This window comes from Gymnoscopelus microlampas (genome assembly GCF_963454915.1).
Source record: "Gymnoscopelus microlampas genome assembly, chromosome: 7".
NCBI classification, from domain to species: Eukaryota; Metazoa; Chordata; class Actinopteri; order Myctophiformes; family Myctophidae; genus Gymnoscopelus; species Gymnoscopelus microlampas.
Window position 1 is genome coordinate 37,601,710 of NC_139944.1, and position 20,261 is coordinate 37,621,970.

General features: G+C 41.8%; 1 protein-coding gene across 1 annotated transcript; it reads right to left on the reverse strand.

The window, feature by feature from the left end:
* Positions 1-1,482: 1,482 nt before the first annotated feature.
* Positions 1,483-10,471, reverse strand: zbtb40 (zinc finger and BTB domain containing 40). The gene is made up of 10 exons (XM_084063590.1): positions 10,377-10,471; positions 9,201-9,354; positions 8,076-8,554; positions 6,711-7,142; positions 5,989-6,195; positions 5,565-5,729; positions 4,155-4,378; positions 3,284-3,443; positions 2,623-2,873; positions 1,483-1,692 (listed from the first exon to the last, which is right to left on the reverse strand). Exons 2-10 carry the CDS (start codon positions 9,347-9,349, stop codon positions 1,492-1,494), a joined length of 2,268 nt encoding a protein of 755 aa, XP_083919716.1. The 5' UTR covers positions 9,350-9,354; positions 10,377-10,471; the 3' UTR covers positions 1,483-1,491.
* Between the last annotated feature and the right edge of the window lie 9,790 nt (positions 10,472-20,261).

The following is a 20,261-nucleotide window of genomic DNA, read 5'->3' on the forward strand; positions in this document are numbered from 1 at the left end:
GGAGTTTTTAGGTGGGGCTAGTATGCACACCACTTTGTATTTTCAGTTTGATATTTTAGAAATGTTGAAATATGGCTAGGAATAAATAAGTACCATAAGGCATACCATTTTTCTTTACAGCTAAAAACACTATTTACTGTTTTTTAATACCCCTCTTTAGGTTTGTCAATTATCTGTTGACTGTGTTTTAAGGTTGTGTTGGTGTTTTTTTCTGATTTACTGTAAGCTGCTAAAGGTCATTATTCATGACAAATATCACAATATGTAAAATAGCAGGGTCAATTATACAAACCATCTTCTGTTTCTAGACTTAAAGTTCTTGTAGCAACTCAATGTAATAACGGTTCATAATGTAATAATTTTAATGTAATAAAAGCTCAATGTAATAATCAGCTCATAATGAAAAAACGTAATTTGACATGATACTGACCATGTTACTGACATAATATACTGCCCATGTTACTGACATGATACTGATTATTATGATGTAACACTTTTCTCAACAATGAGCCGTTAAAATGATTTATTAAGGTATGCACTCATGATTTTATAGCATGAGCTTAAAACATGAGCTTTTATTACATTATGAGCCGTTGTTACATTATGAGTTGCTACAGCCCTGTTAGGTGATTTAATCATTTTCCCCATGTATACTAGATGTTCATGACCATTGAAACCATTAACTTTATTTAATAATTTGAGTGTTTCTTTCAGAAGGAATGGCTGACAAGATTTCATTTTCATTTATTTTCTCATAAAACGCAAAGAATAACAAAAAGTCTTGAGGTTTCTGTGAAATCTTGTGCTGAACAAATAAATGCATTTGAATTTTGACCATTTTGTTTTTCAGTGCTTTTATGTAGTGTACCTGTTACAACCATTACACAGTCCACCAAATAGCTTTTGAAAATCATTCTGTATATTTAGTTGGCCTAACCCCAATTTCATGTCTCGCTTTCTCAAACACTTTACAACAATTGAACATCAATATCAATCAGTTTGACTAGTTGTCTTTGCCCTCATATCTCATCAATTCTAATACTGGGGTTCAGTGCTGCCTTTTGGTCACATTCACCTTACATGTCCAAGACGGAATCGTTTATCATGGCTCTTGACTTGTGAAAAGTCCTTGACGGTCTTAACGTTTAATCACATTAGGAGGAAAACTTAAAAAAACAAGATGGGATCTAATAACGACGTGGCTTCATGTGGATCTCAGACTACATGTGGTCAATCTTTGACGGCAGTCATCAATGACGTACATCTATGATGTATGACTCCTGATCCGACTGTCATTTCATTGACTTCCATGATTAATTGAAAGTTAAAAAGAAAAAGATCTATAAAACATAATTGTGAAAAGGATGCGAGGAGGTACTTCCTTTTTCCTACCGGCAGCGTGCACAAGAAATCTGGACACGCAACAAGAGCCACGCCGGAAAGATAAAAGTAAGTTAGTTAAAGTTTAGATCAGAGTTCAGGGTTGAGACGTCACTGGTTACCTCCACAAATGAAGGTGACTGTCCCGTTCAGCAGGTCATCCATGTTGACCTCCACCACCTCCGAGGACGAACCCCCATCCTCTCTGTCTCCCAGGGCCACTAGCACCTGCTGGGACCCGGCAATCTGTGACTGGTCCGGAGAGATGTTGGTCTCTGCCCCCTCACTGGTCGACTGCTCTGTCTGGATAACCTGACGGCAGACATGGCACGACAAACAAGCATATTCAACTTCTCTTTTATTCTCCATCAGCGTGTGTCAAACTTAGAAAATGCCAGTTCAGTTCACTTCAAACCACAAGAGCAATCCTCCTCAACCGTACAGTTATTTATCGTTCAATAATAACTCACTACCATCTCAGATAGCTCACACACACAGGACATTTTTGGACAGGACATTCATTTCTGGTCTTCCAATTTTCTGTCTAGAAAGTTTTAAATGCAGTCAGTGACCAAATGTATTGTTGTTTGGCCTGACACTGACTGGACACTCCTGCTGCTCAAAAAAACACTTTCTGTGGACAGTTCCGACTGTATGTTTTTTTTACTTAATTGTAAGTTTTAGGTCTTACATTGTCTGTTTTATTTTGTATGTCCTTTATAGACCTAATTGGGATACGCAATAAACAATAAGACAGAAGAGCGTCAAACACCCTACTACTACTACTACTACTACTGATGATTAGAAAAGTGGGCCCACTGCATAGCCTGTATTCAAAAGAATGTGTAAATAAATAACACCACTGTCAGATGTAGTAAATCTACATGAAATATAAAGTTTATCAACAAAATATGTGTATACTAATTACTCAAATAATGAAGTAATCACTCAAATCATAATACAATTTATCTAAGAATCAACCAAAACCAAAGTAGCACTCGGATTTACTGAGTGCCACTTTGGTTTTGGTTAATTCTCAGATTATTTAACTAAATACTTTATTACTTGAATAATTTATGCATACAACTATTTTTGGTTTACTTTTCAAAATAGATGTATTATATATGAGAGTGGTGCCACCAGTATGGTCCTTGAACATGATCATAGTCTAACATATATTATTTGATTCAAAGCCTAATCCATAAATGAACAACACGCATTAAGAGTTCCCTTAAGGCTTACTGCATGGGACGTGGATTCCTGCTCCTCGCCTCCCCCCTGCTCCCCCTGTTCATCTGCTGCCGCTGCCATGTGAGAGGTCAGGAAGTGTTCCTGGAGCAGGGGCTGGGAGGCACAGACCGTGGGGCAGAGGGAACAGCCAAAGGCAGAGCCCTCCTGACTGGGGTGCCGGGTCTTGCCGTGCTCCTGCAGCTCTGCCTCACTGGGGAACACGCCTGGGCAGAATGGGCAGCGCACTGCTGAGACCACTGGTGCTGGCACAGAGAAACCAACAGGTAGCATTTACAAAGACGCTGTGACATATATAGTATACACTGGTGTGTATTACTATTATTATGAAGAATGGAGACAGAAATGTGTACTGTGTTTGTATTTTTTAAGCAACCTTTGCTTTATTTTATCTTTAGATAAGATGCAGAGGGCAGAGAATTGTTTTCTTAATAAGTACCATTCTTTATTGTGTATAGGATCTATCTTGTCTTACCAGCAGACGTGCCGGTACATGCAAACGAAAGCACAACACCAAGAGTCGTATTGAATTCTGTGGTAATGAATGTGTGAGTGAGGGCCTTAGGGCCACAGGGCCTTACAGACTGTGTGTGGGTGGGTGGGTGGGGGGTCGCCTTTCTGAAATGCATCTTGTCTAGAATGTATGCACTCTTACCTGCATGCTCTGCCTCCTGGTGCCTGGACAGGCTGGCCGCATTGGGGAAGAACTTGAAGCAGACCTCACACTGGACCAGGGGCTTCAGGTGTCTGTTGGTCTGGTTCAGAAATACCTCTGGGTGGGTGGTCCGGTTGTGGTACCACAGACCTGACAGTTGCTGTGAATGGAGAGATGGAGATGAGGGTTTAGGTTTGATCATCTGAACAAACCTGCTCATCCAGATGAGGTGTCACTGTGCAATAAAAGCAACACCCGCTAGCTATGTTGTATTGTGTTTCGTATCTTTTTTCATGATATACAGAGCTAGTTTGTCGCTTGATAGGCAACAAAGCACAGTTAGGGACCTGCTTGATACCACTCCACCATCACACACAGCAAGTTATTTAGTTTTACTTTAAATCAAGGTATAAACTATGAAGAAACTGGATCCTTACTGGTCCTGCGTTACATTTTACATTTAACGTAACCAAAATGAACTTACTATCTCTATTTTGGGGACAACATTCTGCGAAAATAGCAGCGGTTCATGTGTTAAACTCAAACATTAGCCAGCAATCGCCCCTTGGATAAACATCTGAGAAGGCACTTGTGTCCGGTGTCCATTTCCAGAAGTGAGTTAAGGGTGTGTACCTCGATGTGGTTGATAGTTTTTCACGTTCCCGTTTGCCTGATATATAATGGTCATGATTATAATATAACAAAATAAAACTCATTTTTTATAGACTGACGTTGCGGACCACCAGCCAATGGTCCACGGACCACTTTGGAGACCCCTGGTGCAGGGCGAAAAAAGGAGCAGACCGAGTACAGAACTCTGGGGGGACCCCGGTCATTTAAGTATATAGGGGTTAAGTGGTTCACAATTAACCTGGTAGGACTTGAGGCAGATGTCACAGTTAAAGGGCTTGCTGCCGGCGTGCGTGCTCTTGTGCTTCTCCAACAGGGCGGTGGTAGTGAACATCTTGTTGCAGACGGGACACCCCAAGGAGGACTTGAAGTCTTTGGGGTGGCATTCCTGGATGTGCTGCCGGTGGTCCTCCAGCGAGGAGAAACTAAGGCGGCACTTCTGACAGTCGTGTGGCTCTGAAATGTCTGGGTGGGAGTGGAAGCATACACAAACATACTGATTGACCAATCAAATATGTTAAAGCAGTGTTCCCCAAACAATGTGGTCAGGACCCATTTTTGGGTCACGAGAAAATTTCCTTCTTTTGACATTTCCTACACATATCTTTAAATTATTATTTCAAAAGATAAAATAAATAAATAATCAATTAATAATCAATTAAAACTCAATTTTATATATATATATATATACATATATATATATATATATATATAAAAAAAATGGGAGCCACTGTGTAATGAGTAGCTTCACCCTAAAGTCATAGTGCTGAAAACAAGTGTTAAACTGCCCTCTACTGGTGGACACGTTTAACTAGATTGCACTGCTGGCTACATCCCAATCATGATGGAATTATACCGATTTAACCATTGACACCTTCAATTAAAAAACGTTTTCTGGGTTGAATGACATTTCCTCGAAACAGTGTGCAACGGGCTTTGAGCTAAGTTTTCTCTCATTTGGTGGGTGTGTCAGAGTGGTTACCCAATCAGCAGCGATGTGTATTGTATATAAAACCCTAACTTATTAAAAAGGCAGTGCAGTGCAGTGCACACAATGGATCCAACTATGGTCTTTGCAAATGTGTCCAATGTAACTTGGTGTCAACATTATGCAATAATTGAAGACACAATTAGACATTATCATGGAGTGACACTTTCATAAATGTTTCTACTCCACCCTACTCTTCTAAATATATAATGGTAAATATTACAATATCATAGGCCTAATACCGGTAACAAAATAATTAGCTCTTGTGAATTGTAAGTCTTGTATCCTTCACCTGGAATGTTTGCCTTTCAGCAAAGAATGGCCTTCTCAGCTGCCATAGTTGCAACACTTGCGTAACAACATGGTGTTCAACACCACTGTTTCCGTTCATCACAAATACATCACCCCTTGGGTGTGGTTAGCAGTGCAATCTTGTTGAAAGTTTCAACCTGTACTGGTTAGCAGTGCAACACTAGTTTTATGCACTATGTAGTCCTTACATTTACATGTGCAAATAATGTGACTTAAAATAAAATGATTGTCTTTATTGTGTCTATGGTGATATAAGTTATTGCTTATTGACAACCCAATTGTCAATATGCAAAATAAGCAAATCAATTTAAGCAAATCTATGTGTGTCTATCAATCTATCTTTCTTCTTACTGTGGAAGGTCTGCAGGTGAACTGTGAGGCCACTGGCCTGACTGTAACCCTTGCCACACTCCCGACACACATAGGGCCTGTCTCCTGTGTGTGTGCGCACGTGACGAGTCAGCTCAATGGACTGGGCAAAGAGGGCCTCACAGTACTGGCATGCGTACATCTTGCCTGAAATGGACACACACACACACACACACACACACACACACACACACACACACACACACACACACAAAACAAACACATTTTGTGAAGGTGCACAATACATATTTTGAGGCTCTACCTTTATAAGTGCAAGAGTGTGACCAAGATTTGTGAATCCTACGTTTAACATTTATTGCTCTTGCCGTATGTGTGTGTGTGTGTGTGTGTGTGTGTGTGTGTGTGTGTGTGTGTGTGTGTGTGTGTGCGTGTGTCTGAGCTGTACCCTCTGAGTGTTTCTTCTTGGTGTGGTAGGCGAGTGCGGCAGCCACAGTAAAGCTCATGTCACAATGTTTACAGTGGTAGGGTTTCTCTCCGGTGTGCAGTCGCATGTGGTTCTTCAGCGACGAGTTGGCTCCGAACTTCGCTCCGCACTCGTCGCATGCAAACGGCTTCTCATCAAAGTGTTCCGTCCGCTTGTGGTAAATCATCCCTGAGAGAATGACGGGTGGGAGGAGGGGGGGAGTCGGGAAGGACGACAGGGGTATTGGGGGGTGAGAGAAGAAAATAAGTATCTGTGTGTATTCGCAGTACCATCACTGAGAAGGTTCTATTAACCGTCTTTATTCATCATGAACTCAACACCCAAGCGGTAAGACGTTGTAGGGCTAATACTGCTCTCCTCTTATCAAAAACCCTGAAAATGAGCCTATATTAAAGCCATAACCGTTAACTAATATAGCTGGTTTCACTATTTCGTTTAGCCTGTTATTATAGCATTTGTATGCGTGGAAATGCGTGTTTACTATTGTTTAACTATAAATTATTCTATATAATTATATAAAATTCAAATATATTCAATATATTCATATATATATTTTAAAAATAATAAATCATTGACATTCAAATGGGAGTATAGAGGAAAACTGACAGCACTAGTGATCCGACAGACATGCTATATGCATAGTTTATAGAAACATACCTGCATACATACAGGTGCATGCTCACCTGAGGGGTGTGCAAAGGTTCTACCACAGATGTCACACACCGCCTTCTTCTTGACGCGTGCTGCATCCGGGTGGGCCTCAGAGCGGTGGCGCTGCAGCGCACGTGGCGTGGCCACCTTCTCGGAGCACAGCTGGCACTGGTGTTTGAACTCCTGCGACATGGGGCAGCGTTTGGTGTGAGCCAGCAGCCGACACTTGTAGGCGAAACCTTTCTTACACCAGCGACAGGAGTAAGGCTGCTCCGACTGCAATACTTTAGCTCTTCTTTTTCCTTCCTTCTCCTTTGGCTTCTTTTCTTCCTCTTCACTTTCCTCCCCTTCTCCCTCATCATCATCGTCTTCTTCTGCTTCTTCTTCTTCTTCCTCTTTCGTGGTGCCTTGGTCTGTGCTGCTGGTGGATTCAGGGCCCTCCCCCTGAGGGTCTATCTGTGTACCTGTTGTTGTGAGAGGTCAGATAGGTCAAATCATTGAGCTGGCTATCAATCAACTGTAGGCTCTCTCGCTTACACACACACACACACACACGCACACACTATGACTGATTTTACAGACTAAATGAACTCGCTAAGCCTTAACCTTCACCACTGCATTTCTAACCTTAAAGGGTCTACACCATGAATTTTAACTTTTTCTTAATTTTTGTGTGTTTTTGGTCTCCCCCACCTCTCTTCTGTTCCAACAAATACCCGACTTCGAGCATGCAGGCTTCATAGGCTATCTGTGGTTTTTATGAAAATTGGTCTGAAAACAGTCCGTCAGATTTGTTCCCCCTGCCTACGTCACGTCTGGGAACAATTCCTCCCGTTTTTCAGTTCTAACCACAAAAAAAAAAATAAAAAAAATAAAAAAAAAGTTTTTTTATTTTATTTATTTATTTATTTTTATTTTTTTACTTTTTCCACACAGAACCAGGACATAACATGCATACAAACTGTCTCAATAGCGCCCGTGCCAAACAGGACAATGTGGTATTGCAGGTGAAAGTGCTTTATAAGCCAGAGAGAAGTTAGTTGGAATGAGTATATCTGAGGCTTGATTTAGGCTCAAACCTTTTGAAAAAGTTTGAGGGACATAAACAATATGATATTAAATATTATTATTATTTTTTAAATTCATGGTGTAGCTCCTTTAACGTAACTCTCTAAAACAACCTCTGGACTCACCTGGACTTTCACCGTTTTAACTAGTCATATTTTTATTAAGTGTTTATTAAGTAACTTCTTGGCACCTACTTTATTACTGTTGATTTTAAGTGCTTTATTATTCTGTAGCCCATTTTATGTTTTATATAGTTCTATATAAAGAATAGTTATTAGAAGTACTCTGAACCAGTAGCTGCTACAGGATGTTGAGTGGCAAAAAATCACCTTCACAGGGCGGTCGCTCTTCTTCCCTCCTGTCCTCCTCCATCTCTTCTTCCTTTGCAGATTCAGAACCTAACTCTTCATCCCCTCTTTCATTTTCACTGTCTGCCTTTTCCACCTCACGCCTCGCCTGGGCCCCAGCGGGCCCAGCTTTCGCAGCAACTTTTCCCGAGATCGAAGCACCCTTCCTGGGCGAGGGTGTCGCTTCAGGCTGCACGCTGGCCTGGACCTCCTGGGGGTCCGTATGGTCGTCCGACTGCGAGGGGACCATCGGCTGGTTCATGAGACTGGTGAGGATGTTCTTGCAGCCCACTGCCACGTCGAACATCTGCAAGCTGTCGGCGGCGGCGATGATGCGGCTGACATTGTGCTTGCCAGGAGGCAGTTTGCCAGTGTACACCATGTCCAGAAGACATTCAAACTCCAGGGATGACACAACAGCTGTGTCTATGGAGATACTGTCTGAGCGGTCTAGAAGAGATCTGCCGGAGGAAGATGGAAGGAGACGGAAGAAAATAAGCTTTTGCTATGCATTAAGGAAAACAATAAATGTGCTAATAATCCATTTAAATTCATATACATTTTCCTTGATGTGGTCCCCCTTTGTAACAGATGTAAAGAGGCAGATGGGTCATTGACACATTATCTTTGGAATGTCAAACAGTTTTAAAGAGTTTGAATGTTTCTCATCAAAAAAAATGATATAGTATATTTCAGAACATTTGCAAACACTAGTTTCAAATATTTTACAGATAAAAGCAAAAACTCTCCTATCTAGATAAAGCAAAAATGCTAAAATAATTTCTGCTTTATTTAGATAGTGACAGTGAACTGAGGGAAATGCCAGAGAGAGGGGATGACATGTACCACAGAACCTCGGGTTCGATTCGAAGTGTCGAACCAGGGCCAGCTGCGGGGAGGACTTTATTTATGTCTGCGCTCCTACCAGGTGAGCCACCTTGGTTTAATTTTCTTATTTGACAACAGCCAATGTTTAATAAACACTTGTATGTCGCTCTGGATAAGAGCGTCTGCTAAATGACTAAATTGTGAAATCGATGCATCACGTCAGGGGAGAAAACGTGATGATAATGTGTCTCAAAAGGACAAACAAAAGGGAATTCAAACCTGAAGAGCAAGCTGGAAGCAGCCAGGACCACTTTGTGTGCCCGGTGGGAACCGTCCCCAACCAGGACAGTGCAGTCACAAAACTGTTCCTCTTTCATCAGGGTCCGCAACTGCTGCATAAGCTGCTTACTGTAGTTGGGGAGCTCCATGGTCCCTGTCAACAGAGAGAAAGTGTGGAAGTGTGATGAGTGACGAGACAATGTTTTCTTTATGTAGGCTACAGAAGTGGTTCTCAAACCTTTTCATGTCAAGGACCCCCAAAATGATATGTATTTGGCCGTGGACCCCCTTCTCAAATATTGTTTTCCTGGGACCCCCAGAAGCAAAGATTTGAGTTACAAATGTCCGCTGAAAAAATATTTATATTCAAAGATTTTCACAAAATTTCAAGATTTTTCAAAAATAGCAGATCTACGAGCTCATGAGCTTGTAGGTCTGCTATTTTTGAATAGCCAAAGTATAAAAGGTTCAAATTATTGTGAGAATTAACACATTTTGCTGGGGACCTCCTGGTACCCCACCCCAAGGACCCCTGGGGGTCCCCGGACCCCACTTTGAGAACCAATGGGCTACAGTAGGTATGACATACCAAGTACAATACAAAGTCCACACACGTGTGTGGACTTTAAACTTTTGACTGTGTGTAATAGGAGAATTAAATGGTCAAAATGTATATAAGGGCTTAAATGGTTACTGTATGTTTTGTAATAATAATCAAAATCCACAAAGTAACTAGTAACTAAAGTTTTCAAATAATTGTAGTGGAGTAAAAGTATAATATTTGCCTCTGAGATGTATGTGGAGTAGAAGTAAAAGTACAGAAAATTGGAAATACGGCCTGTGAAGTAAAAAAATACCTTAAGTACACTACTTGAGTAAATGTACTTAGTTACTTTACACCATGACTGCCCAACAGACGCTCATTAAGGGGGGAGACCCTGAAATATTGGCCTTTCGTAATGTGCTCATAAATCCGTTTTTTATTATTTCTTTATATAAATGTGACTTTGGAGATTGGACTTTAACCCTATGGCGTTTTATGTACAGTGATTTCGATGCTAACATTAGCTGCTGCAGCTAATCTGGGGGACAATGTAACATACAGGAAAGACGAGCACTATGTTTTGTTTAGTACATAAACACCAGAGTACATGCTCTCTCCCTTCCCTTCTTTACCTTCAATGTTATTCAAATGATCCGGCTCTTTATTGAAACTCCATCGCTGGACAATTCTTGAATGCGCAATAAAGCTTCACTGTTTTGAAAATGGCGACTGCTGAATGTAGGAATAGGGCTGCCAGATCTGGCGAGAGAAACAAGCAACCAGGTCTATGAAAACAAAACGAGCCCAAAAGAAGCAACTAATAGGCCACATGAGCCCTTCGCCTTCGGCTGTTTGAAAATAGCCGATCTACAAGCTCACAGACACAGTAGATCTGCTATTTTCAAAGAAGATCTTGAAGAAAATGTGAAAAATGAGGAATATTTTTGAACTAGCTGTATAATACAACTCTCGTAGACGTATTTATGATTCTGACGTCAGAATCATAAATACGTCTACGAGAGTTGTATTCTACAGCTATTTTTGAACAAATATTTATTTGGGGGGTCCTTGACATGAAAATGTTTGAGAACCACTCGTTTAAACAACATTAGGAAACAAGTCCAAATAAGCACTTACACTTTAGAAACGAGCCCAAAAAAACACAACCCGCAACTACCAATATTTACAAGCGACTGTACAGAAAAATAAGCCCTTATAATAAGCGGACATGGCAACACTATTGCAGAACGCTGGGATCTGGCCATATATCTGACGCTGTACGTTACATCGACATCGGTGTCCTATCGAATTCAACTGTGGGTGTCAAAACCTCCACATCTGGCGTTAACGGTAACCGTGTTAGATATGTCACCCTTTCGGTGTAACGCGGTAGGTCTACCAGGACGATCGCTCCACCTGCTGCGTCAGGGGAGCTTAGCCGTAATGGAAATTGGACTTAACATTGTAGGATAATAATAATAAAGGGTTAAAAATGAACCCCATGGGCACTTTATTTCAGCCTGGTACCTGTAAATGTTCATCTTACTGTGGACATGTTTGCCTGAAAAGGAATCTTTGAAATGTTGCATAGTTTTAGAATTGTACTCCTTTAAAAGTTCAGATATTTAGAATGGAGGCGGATGGAAGGTTTTGGGACCTTAAAAAACACTTTCACCTAGAAACTCCATTCACAGTTCAAAAATTCCACCTTACTGTGGACATGCATGCTTGAGAAACTTTTTAAAAAAATCATTTGTAGTTATGGAGATATTTACCTTTAAGCGCCCCATGTATTGTCGATGCGGCAATGGACATTTAAAGGCAGGCTTACAACTACATACTTACGCCTAGTAACCTCATTCATACTTTAAAATGTTCATCTTACTGTGGACATGTTTGCCTGAAAAGGAATCTTTGAAATGTTGCATAGTTTTAGAATTGTACTCCTTTAAAAGTTCAGAGATTTAGAATGGAGGCGGATGGAAGGTTTTGGGACCTTAAAAAACACTTTCACCTAGAAACTCCATTCACAGTTCAAAAATTCCACCTTACTGTGGACATGCATGCTTGAGAAACTTTAAAAAAAAATCATTTGTAGTTATGGAGATATTTAACTTTAAGCGCCCCATGTATTGTCGATACGGCAATGGACATTTAAAGGCAGGCTTACAACTACATACTTACGCCTAGTAACCTCATTCATACTTTAAAATGTTCATCTTACTGTGGACATGTTTGCCTGAAAAGGAATCTTTGAAATGTTGCATAGTTTTAGAATTGTACTCCTTTAAAAGTTCAGAGATTTAGAATGGAGGCGGATGGAAGGTTTTGGGACCTTAAAAAACACTTTCACCTAGAAACTCCATTCACAGTTCAAAAATTCCACCTTACTGTGGACATGCATGCTTGAGAAACTTTTTTTTTTAAATCATTTGTAGTTATGGAGATATTTAACTTTAAGCGCCCCATGTATTGTCGATACGGCAATGGACATTTAAAGGCAGGCTTACAACTACATACTTACGCCTAGTAACATCATTCATACTTTAAAATGTTCATCTTACTGTGTAGCCTCGCGTAGCCAGACAATATCACACGACACACTGCGTGGATATTAGTCTGGTCCCTATCAACGGTAGATTTTCTTCCAAGGGGCGGTTACAAAAAGATCCAAACGGACTCTATTGGTTAGACCTAAACCAATCAGAGCAGTGCTTCCTTGAACGAACCAATCAGAGCAGTGCTTCCTTGTACGTCATTGCTCCAAATAAGGTGATAAGCCCGCCCACATTTGGATACTGGGCCCTGGTTGGTTCCGCACAACTGCGGAGGGAGAGAATTGAAATCTCTATGGAGGGGGGCCAGACCTAATCTGCCGAGGGCTAAAGTGCATGCAATTTTGCAACGGCAGATTCGTCTGGAACCAGGCTACTTACTGTGGACATGTTTGCCTGAAAAGGAATCTTTGAAATGTTGCATAGTTTTAGAATTGTACTCCTTTAAAAGTTCAGAGATTTATAATGGAGGCGGATGGAAGGTTTTGGGACCTCAAAAAAACACTTTCACCTAGAAACTCCATTCACAGTACAACAATTCCCCCTTACTGTGGACATGCATCCTTGAGATGTTTTACTTTGAAATGATTTGTTGTTTTTGAAACATTTAACTTTAAGCGTCCAATACATTGTCAATGGCAATGGATATTTAAAGAGAAAAGGGTACAAACTTTGCCAGGCTAAGTTAACAGAACAAGTCAGAATCTCTGTGGTGTAGTGGTTTAGGATACAGGACTTGTAACCAGAAGGTTACCGGTTCAAATCCAACCAGGGCAGGTTTCCAACCAATACCCGACTCCTGCACCTATATCTGATCTTTCAATGAAGAGCGTGCAAGAGACCATAAAAAGTATATACCATGGTGGAGCAGTGGTTAAGATGCAGGCCTTGCATACTGAAAGTCCTGAGTTCAAATCCCGCAGGGACATCTTTCTAACTTTTACCTGGGGCTTTTACCTTTATATAATCTTTGAGAAAATTACACGCAAGTCAACAAAATAGGTAAGGACCTCTGTGGTACAGCTGTTTAGATACAGGACTTGCAACCAGGAGGTTCCCGGTTCAAATCTAACTAGTGCACCTTTTCCCCCCCCCCCAAGACTCAAGACCCAAAAGGGTCTTGAGTCGAACCAATTACTCCCGCGGAGACATCAAATTTCTCTTTTGGGCCTTGAGTCCCAAGACTCAGACAGACAGACAGACAGACAGACAGACAAAAAGACTAATTCCACTGCTTGCCAGGTGAGACTGAGAGGTGCGATTGACCTGCAATTTAAAAAATAACAACAGAAATGGATTCTACACACATGAAACCCCTAAAAAGAGGTGTTATACATGATTCTAGGACAAGCTGGTCAAAAGTTAAATCTTCGCCATGGCGATCAGTGGCTATCTTGTTTATGCTAATTCCAAGAGTTGCCCAGATGCCAACTTTGGGCAACTAAGCTAAACTTATTCTAGGACACCATATGAATAAAAATCAACAAAAAAAAACTTCACAGGAAACAACTTTCTAGGTTTAGTATTGAACGCAGGGAAGCGTCAAATGGATTATACAGTATGTATAGAAAATCAAAATGACTCCCGAGAGATGTGTGAATTTTAGATGAATTTTATGGTGGAATGATGCCACGCCCATTTTTGCCACGCCCATTTCCGACATTTCCTCATTAACACATTTAGTGGAGGTACTTCCTTGCCGTTTGCCGTTTTGGCTGCGCGCATAAAACGTTTGGTGCTAAATGCTGATCAGTCGCACACACAGACATATAACACATGCGTGGATTGCAATTATTTCTGCGGAGTCCACAGGCGGATTCTAGAAATAAAAATACATTCTATTATTAGGCCTACAACAAACCTAGCAGATAATCCAATGACAGAGACAAATCAAAGGTCCTGTGTCTCCACCCCTCAGGAGTGCTCAATGCCTGGGCAGAGAAAAGATTAGATAATGAATTACACCAAATAAGATTCAAGTTCAAAGAAAATCATGAAAACATTTCCCCAAAAAGGATTTGCCTGATGAAGACCGTCTTGGTCGAAACGTTGCACCAAAAACAATTTTGTTCGGGAGCTTTAACCCAGTCTGTGGATATAAATGATCTTTGATTCAAATTTAGAACTCCCACAAATTCTACAAAGTCACTGGATGTTGCCGAAATTGGTTGTTCACCAAATTAGGCACAAATGGTCTTGTGACTCAATGACCGCCAAACAGGGTTTTGATACTCCATACCGTTTGCCTGTAATTGCCTTAAAAAATGTGTGGTCGGGGCCTGTTTCTTACTAAAAACACCATTTATCATGAATGCAACATTTAACAATCATATCCAAAATGTAATCGCATGTTGGAGGGCCTCTATAGAGAGCACCTCCAAAACCGCTTTCACTTCCACAAACACTGCCCCCCACAGCTTCCTTGCGTCCCACAACTGACACAGGCAACCCAGCCTGGCGGAAATCAGTGCTCCAAGGAGCACACTTTTCTGTTTGTAAATAAATGTTAAATAATAATGTCACCCCTTCTAAGGGAACCCCATCATTCTGGGTTACTGCAGAACAGAGTTGGGTAAGTGTTTTACACCCATAAGCCCCAATTCTAAAGTGGCCCCCCTTTTTTATATCTCCGCCATGCCGGAACGGCCGGAGTATTAGTTTTCGCCCCTGCCAGTCCATGTAGCTGTGATCAGCTAATCTTGCACTGCTGGACCGATTGGCATGCACACTCCCTGTAGGCCAAGGAAGAATCTCTACCTAAATCTTTCAAAACAGGCCGTTAGATGGCCGTTGGTCGACTATCAATTTTATTTCCCCTGGATTCCTTGGATCATAATGCAACGCCCATAGGCCATGCACTTTTTTTTTTGTCAAAACACACTTTTTTCTACTTCCTGCAGTTTGTCCAAAACTCACACAATCAGTGGTACACATTCTCTCTGGAGTCATGTGATCAAGATGATGTATCAGTTAGATTTTTCATAACCAATTCCATAGTTGGGAGGGGCCCGTTTTGCAAAGCAACATTCACTTCAGCCAATAGGGATGGACATATGACTAACACAGCTCTGGGTAGGCAATCAGGATGTTGGAGGTCTGTGCTTTGAGGAGTGTATGTTTCTGGTTAATGATGTGGTTTCCCAGGGCATGGGAAATGCCCTAGTTTTTGTCTACTGTTCTTCCCTTGGATAATCTTGCAAACCACTGGACCAATCAGGTGTGCACAATACTTTTCCACATATGAATATTCTTTTACTTTTTAGAATTTTCATTTTATATACTGGAAGTCAATGGAGGTTGGATGGGGTGAAACTTTGCCCCAAAATTGAGATGACTGGCGCCATAGTACTGACATCATACTGTACAGTAGATGATTGATGTCATAGACTGGCGATATGAAGTCAGAGATCATCAGGAAAGCCATGCCATTATTAGACCCCATCTTTTTATATCGAATATAGAACTCTTTTTTTAAGGGCAGACTTTTTATTCCTAATTTCACTTGTGCCGCCTCTCTTTCTCTCTTCCATCCGCCTCCTTGCCTTTTCTTTGTGTGGGCTCTCCTCTCCCTCAGCTGTGTGCACCAAGTTGCACAGCCTCCACCAAGGGTCCAGGGCTGGCAGTCGCCACAGACTTCTCGTGCTCCTCCTGTCGTCCATCCTGTCTGGCATCAAAGCTAGGTTTCTGTGCATGGTTTGGTGGAACTCCTTTCCATGCTGACCTAGTTTTCATCGCCTCCACGTTCAGATGCCTGTTACCACGGAACAGTATGGACCTCTTACTGAGGATCTGCTTTACAGTTTCCGAGTCTTCAAAAACCACAAAGCCAAAGTTAGGGTGCTTCAGACTTTTCTTTATAATGACGTCCAGGACTCTACCAAACTGCTCAAACAACTCTGTGAGCTCAGCCTTGTCCACGTCGTGAGGGATGTTTCCCACAAACAGTTGGTGGGTCACGGTGGGTTTGTTGACCTCTCCCTCTCCTTGCTTTCTTTCCCTCACTGGCCTGGTTCCCATATGTACAGCTGCACGGCCTCCAGGTCTCTGCTCTCTTGGTGTTTCAGGGACAGGAGTGTCGAGAATGTCCTTCTCACCCACCTTCTTGGTCTCCCTCTCCACCACCTCAATATAGACCGTAGTTCTCTCCTGCTTCTCAGCATGATTAATTTCCATCTCCATGAATGCCATGTCCTGCTCATCGTGATTGTGTCCCAAAGCCTTCGGCAGTCTCCTTTCGTCTTCCACCATGACTGCAGGCTTTGCCACTTTCTCTGCTTCCGGCAAGGGTCCAGGGATAGCTATAGCAGCAGATTTCTCCTCCTCCTGGCCCACAATTGCATCTAGATTGTGTACCAAAGCCTTTGGTGGTGGTGGTGTCTTCTCTTCCACCACGGCTGCAGGCTTTTCCACCTTCTCTGCCTCCACCGAGGATCCAGGGCTATCAGTCACTGTAGACTTCTCCTCCTCCTCCTGTCTGGTATCATAGCTACGTTTCTGTACATGGGTCGGTGGGCCCTTCTTTGGTGACCTAGTTTTCATCTCCTCCACATTGAGATGATAGTTACCTCGGAACATTATGGGCTTCTTACTGAGAATCCGCTGTACAGGTTCAGAGTCTTCAAACAACACAAAGCCGAAGTTAGGGTTCTTCTTACCTCCTTTCTTGATATTGAGGTCCAGGACACTACCAAACTGCTCAAAGAACCCTATGAGCTCAGCCTTGTCCACGTTTTGAGGGATGTTTCCCACAAACAGTTGATGGGTGGTGGGTTTGCTGGTTTTTGCCTCTCCCTGCTGCTTTCTTTCCCACACTGGCCTGCGTCCCATATATCCAGCTGAACGGCCTCCAGGTATCTGATCTTTCTGTGTTTCAAGGACAGCAGGGGTGTCCAGGATGTACTCACTCTCACTCATATTGGTCTCCCTCTCCACCTCCTTCAGCATGACCTCAGCTTTCTCCTCCTCCCTATTCTCATCAGGCTCCATTTCTATCTTCTCCCTATTCTCATCAGACTCTATTTCTATCTCCCTATACGCCACCTCTTGCTCATCTAGATCATGTCCCAAAGCCTTCAGTCTCTCTTCTTCAATGGCTGTAGACATTGTAGGTGTTTCCGCCTTTTTCTCCTCCTCATCCTGACCTGAAACATGGGTTGATGGGCCACGTGGAACTATTCCCTTCCTCGCTGACCTAATTTTCATCTCCTCCACGTTGAGATGAAACTTACCATGTAACTTTATGGGCCTCTTACTAAGGATCTGCTGTACAGTTCTTGAGTCTTCAAACAATACAAAGCTAAAGTTCGGGTGCTGCTTCCCACCACTCTTGATAATGAGGTCCCGGACTCTACCAAACTGCTGAAAGTACTCGATGAGCTCAGCCTTATTTACAGCATGAGGGATGTTTCCCACAAACAGTTGATCGATGGTGGGATTCTTCTCCTCTGCATCCCCCTGCTTACTTTCCCAAACTGGCCTGGATGGACCTCTATATACAGCGGGAGGGCATAGGTCTGGTCTCTGATCTCTCTGTATTTCGACATCAGGTTGTCCCAGGACATCCTTCCCCATCACTTTGTTCTCCCTCTCCACAACCTTCTTTTTCCTCTGCTCCACTTCCAATATCGAGGCCCTAGCTCTCTCCTCCCTCCTAACAAGGTTATTCTCCAGCTGTCTGAATCCCACCTCCTGCTCATTTAGCTGATTTTCCCAAGCCTTCAATTTCTTTTCCTTCTCTTCCAGCTGTTTCTCTTCTTCCTCTACCTTATTCCTCGACTCCCTTGCCTTTTTGGCTGTAATGGTCTCGGTAGTCATCGTCTGCTGGTCACTGGAGATGTCCATTATCGATTACTTGATATTAATCTCAATTGACCTCCTCCTCACATCTGTCTAAGTTCAAATGGCAATCTCAGGTTGGGTGGCTCTATATACACACCATTAGTGATGTGCCGTGATGTCACCAGCGGAGTTTGTGCTTTTCCATGGCAATCCCTTTAATGATTAGATGTGTCACTGCCATAGCCACGCTCCTTCTTGAGGTAGGCCACGTCATGTCTTACAATAAATGCACAAAATGCAGTTATCTCGAGAACCTCTTGACTTATCAAACTTCAAACTCGGCGTGCACATCACCGACAACCCGAGGGAGTGCCTTGCCCAACATTGAGTTGGTCAGATAGGCGGTTATATGCCCATATATAGGAATATATGGAGATCTGGTTGTCCAGAACCGCCGATGCGACCGATATATGTCCATATATGGGCATAATAGATATGCCCATATATCTTACTGATTATATCAGGGATCAAGGTAGAACCTCTGCCCTAATCTTTCACATGGGCCAGTTATAGCGCCACCAGGAGGCATTTTTGGTATTTTTTATAACGCCTACAGATTTTGTCCAAACCTCAAGCAAATTCCTACGCATGATCTCTATGGCCATGTGATCAAGACGGATCCTGTCCGATTCTTCATATTCCATCCTGATTGGCTATGATTGGCTTCCAAAGTTTGCAGGAACAAAATACTTCAAATCATAAACGCAGAGTCCGATTGCCGTGAAGCACTTTCCACTCACAGACCCACTAGGCAGAGGAAGAAATATCACCCTAAATGTTTTTAATCTCCCTCATGATGGCGCTATAACAGGCAGAATCATGTTTTGTCCTGTAACTCTTGAACCATAGGTCATACAATCAAAATTAAGTTCCCCCTGGATTCCTTGGATCATTACGCAACTCCCCAAAGAGGACATGCCCATTTCCACTCAACAAGATTTTCCGCCATGTTGGTTTTATTTTTTTTTACTTTGCTTCTCCACAATAAGCTACCTGGCCTGGCGAGGAGCACATTTTACCTATATTGTACAGCATAATTATATAGCCTACATGTAGCCTACACATTTCATCCAAAGAAATGAGGTATATAGGTCAAATCCTGGCTATTAGAAATTGTTTCAGAATAGCAAAGGTTGCATGTTACAACTCATTTCATGAATTTGTTTTAATTTCTTTAGTACTATAAACAGCTCTCCATTTTTCAACTTTTTAGTCACATAATGCCCTACTTTGTCGTACAAGAGTGTCAAGCAAAAGTATCCATTGTAAGCTTGCAGATCTTATATTTTCACTATTTCTGATTAATTTCATTCCATTTCCTGAAAAGTAACAGTTTTGGACTTATGCTTCTACCTGATTCTTATTTGAGATGTTCTTTCTGTGAACCATGTCTATGCCATGTACGTTAAAACCTTAAGTCAAATAAACCAAACTTCAAAAATCTACAAAGGGTTCGCATGTAGAGGGCAATAAAGAAACGCAAAATGAGTTTAAAATAATTGACGTCTTAGCCATAGGCTTTCATAAGTGTGGCAAATTAACAAACAATACATTGAAAGTTTGTATTGTAAAACCTAAGCAACATATGATTAGATACCTGAAGCTGGTATTTAACCCCTTAAAAGTAAGAAGAGATAGTCCAATTTTAAAACAATATCTTTATTGCCCATATGAAATAACAGTGAAAACAGTAGGCCTACATACCATTGCCTGCATCCCGTTTCTCACTTCAGCAAAGAGCCATAATGTTTGCACTGTTTTATTATTCTTGCAGGAATAAGCCTATATACTTTGTAGCTATCTCTAAATGCCACAGTGAGTATATTTCTATAGATCTGTTGTTGAGGTAATTAATGTTCAAACATGAAAAGCAGTTAACATTTGTAATACTTAACAGCTGCTCGTGCACTCATTTGACATGTTTGAAGAAATTGCAGTGAGACCACAAGCTTCCACTAAACGGGAGAAACGCTTCTAAGAAAAATATTCCTTGAATTTTTCTCTTAGCTTATAATACAAAAAAACAGTATTCTAAGAACAAACCTATTCTCCTAAGTGACAGCAGAACACTACTGAAGCCAAGCTCCAGACAAGTGGATGTCACTTAGATTTGTCAACCCGTTT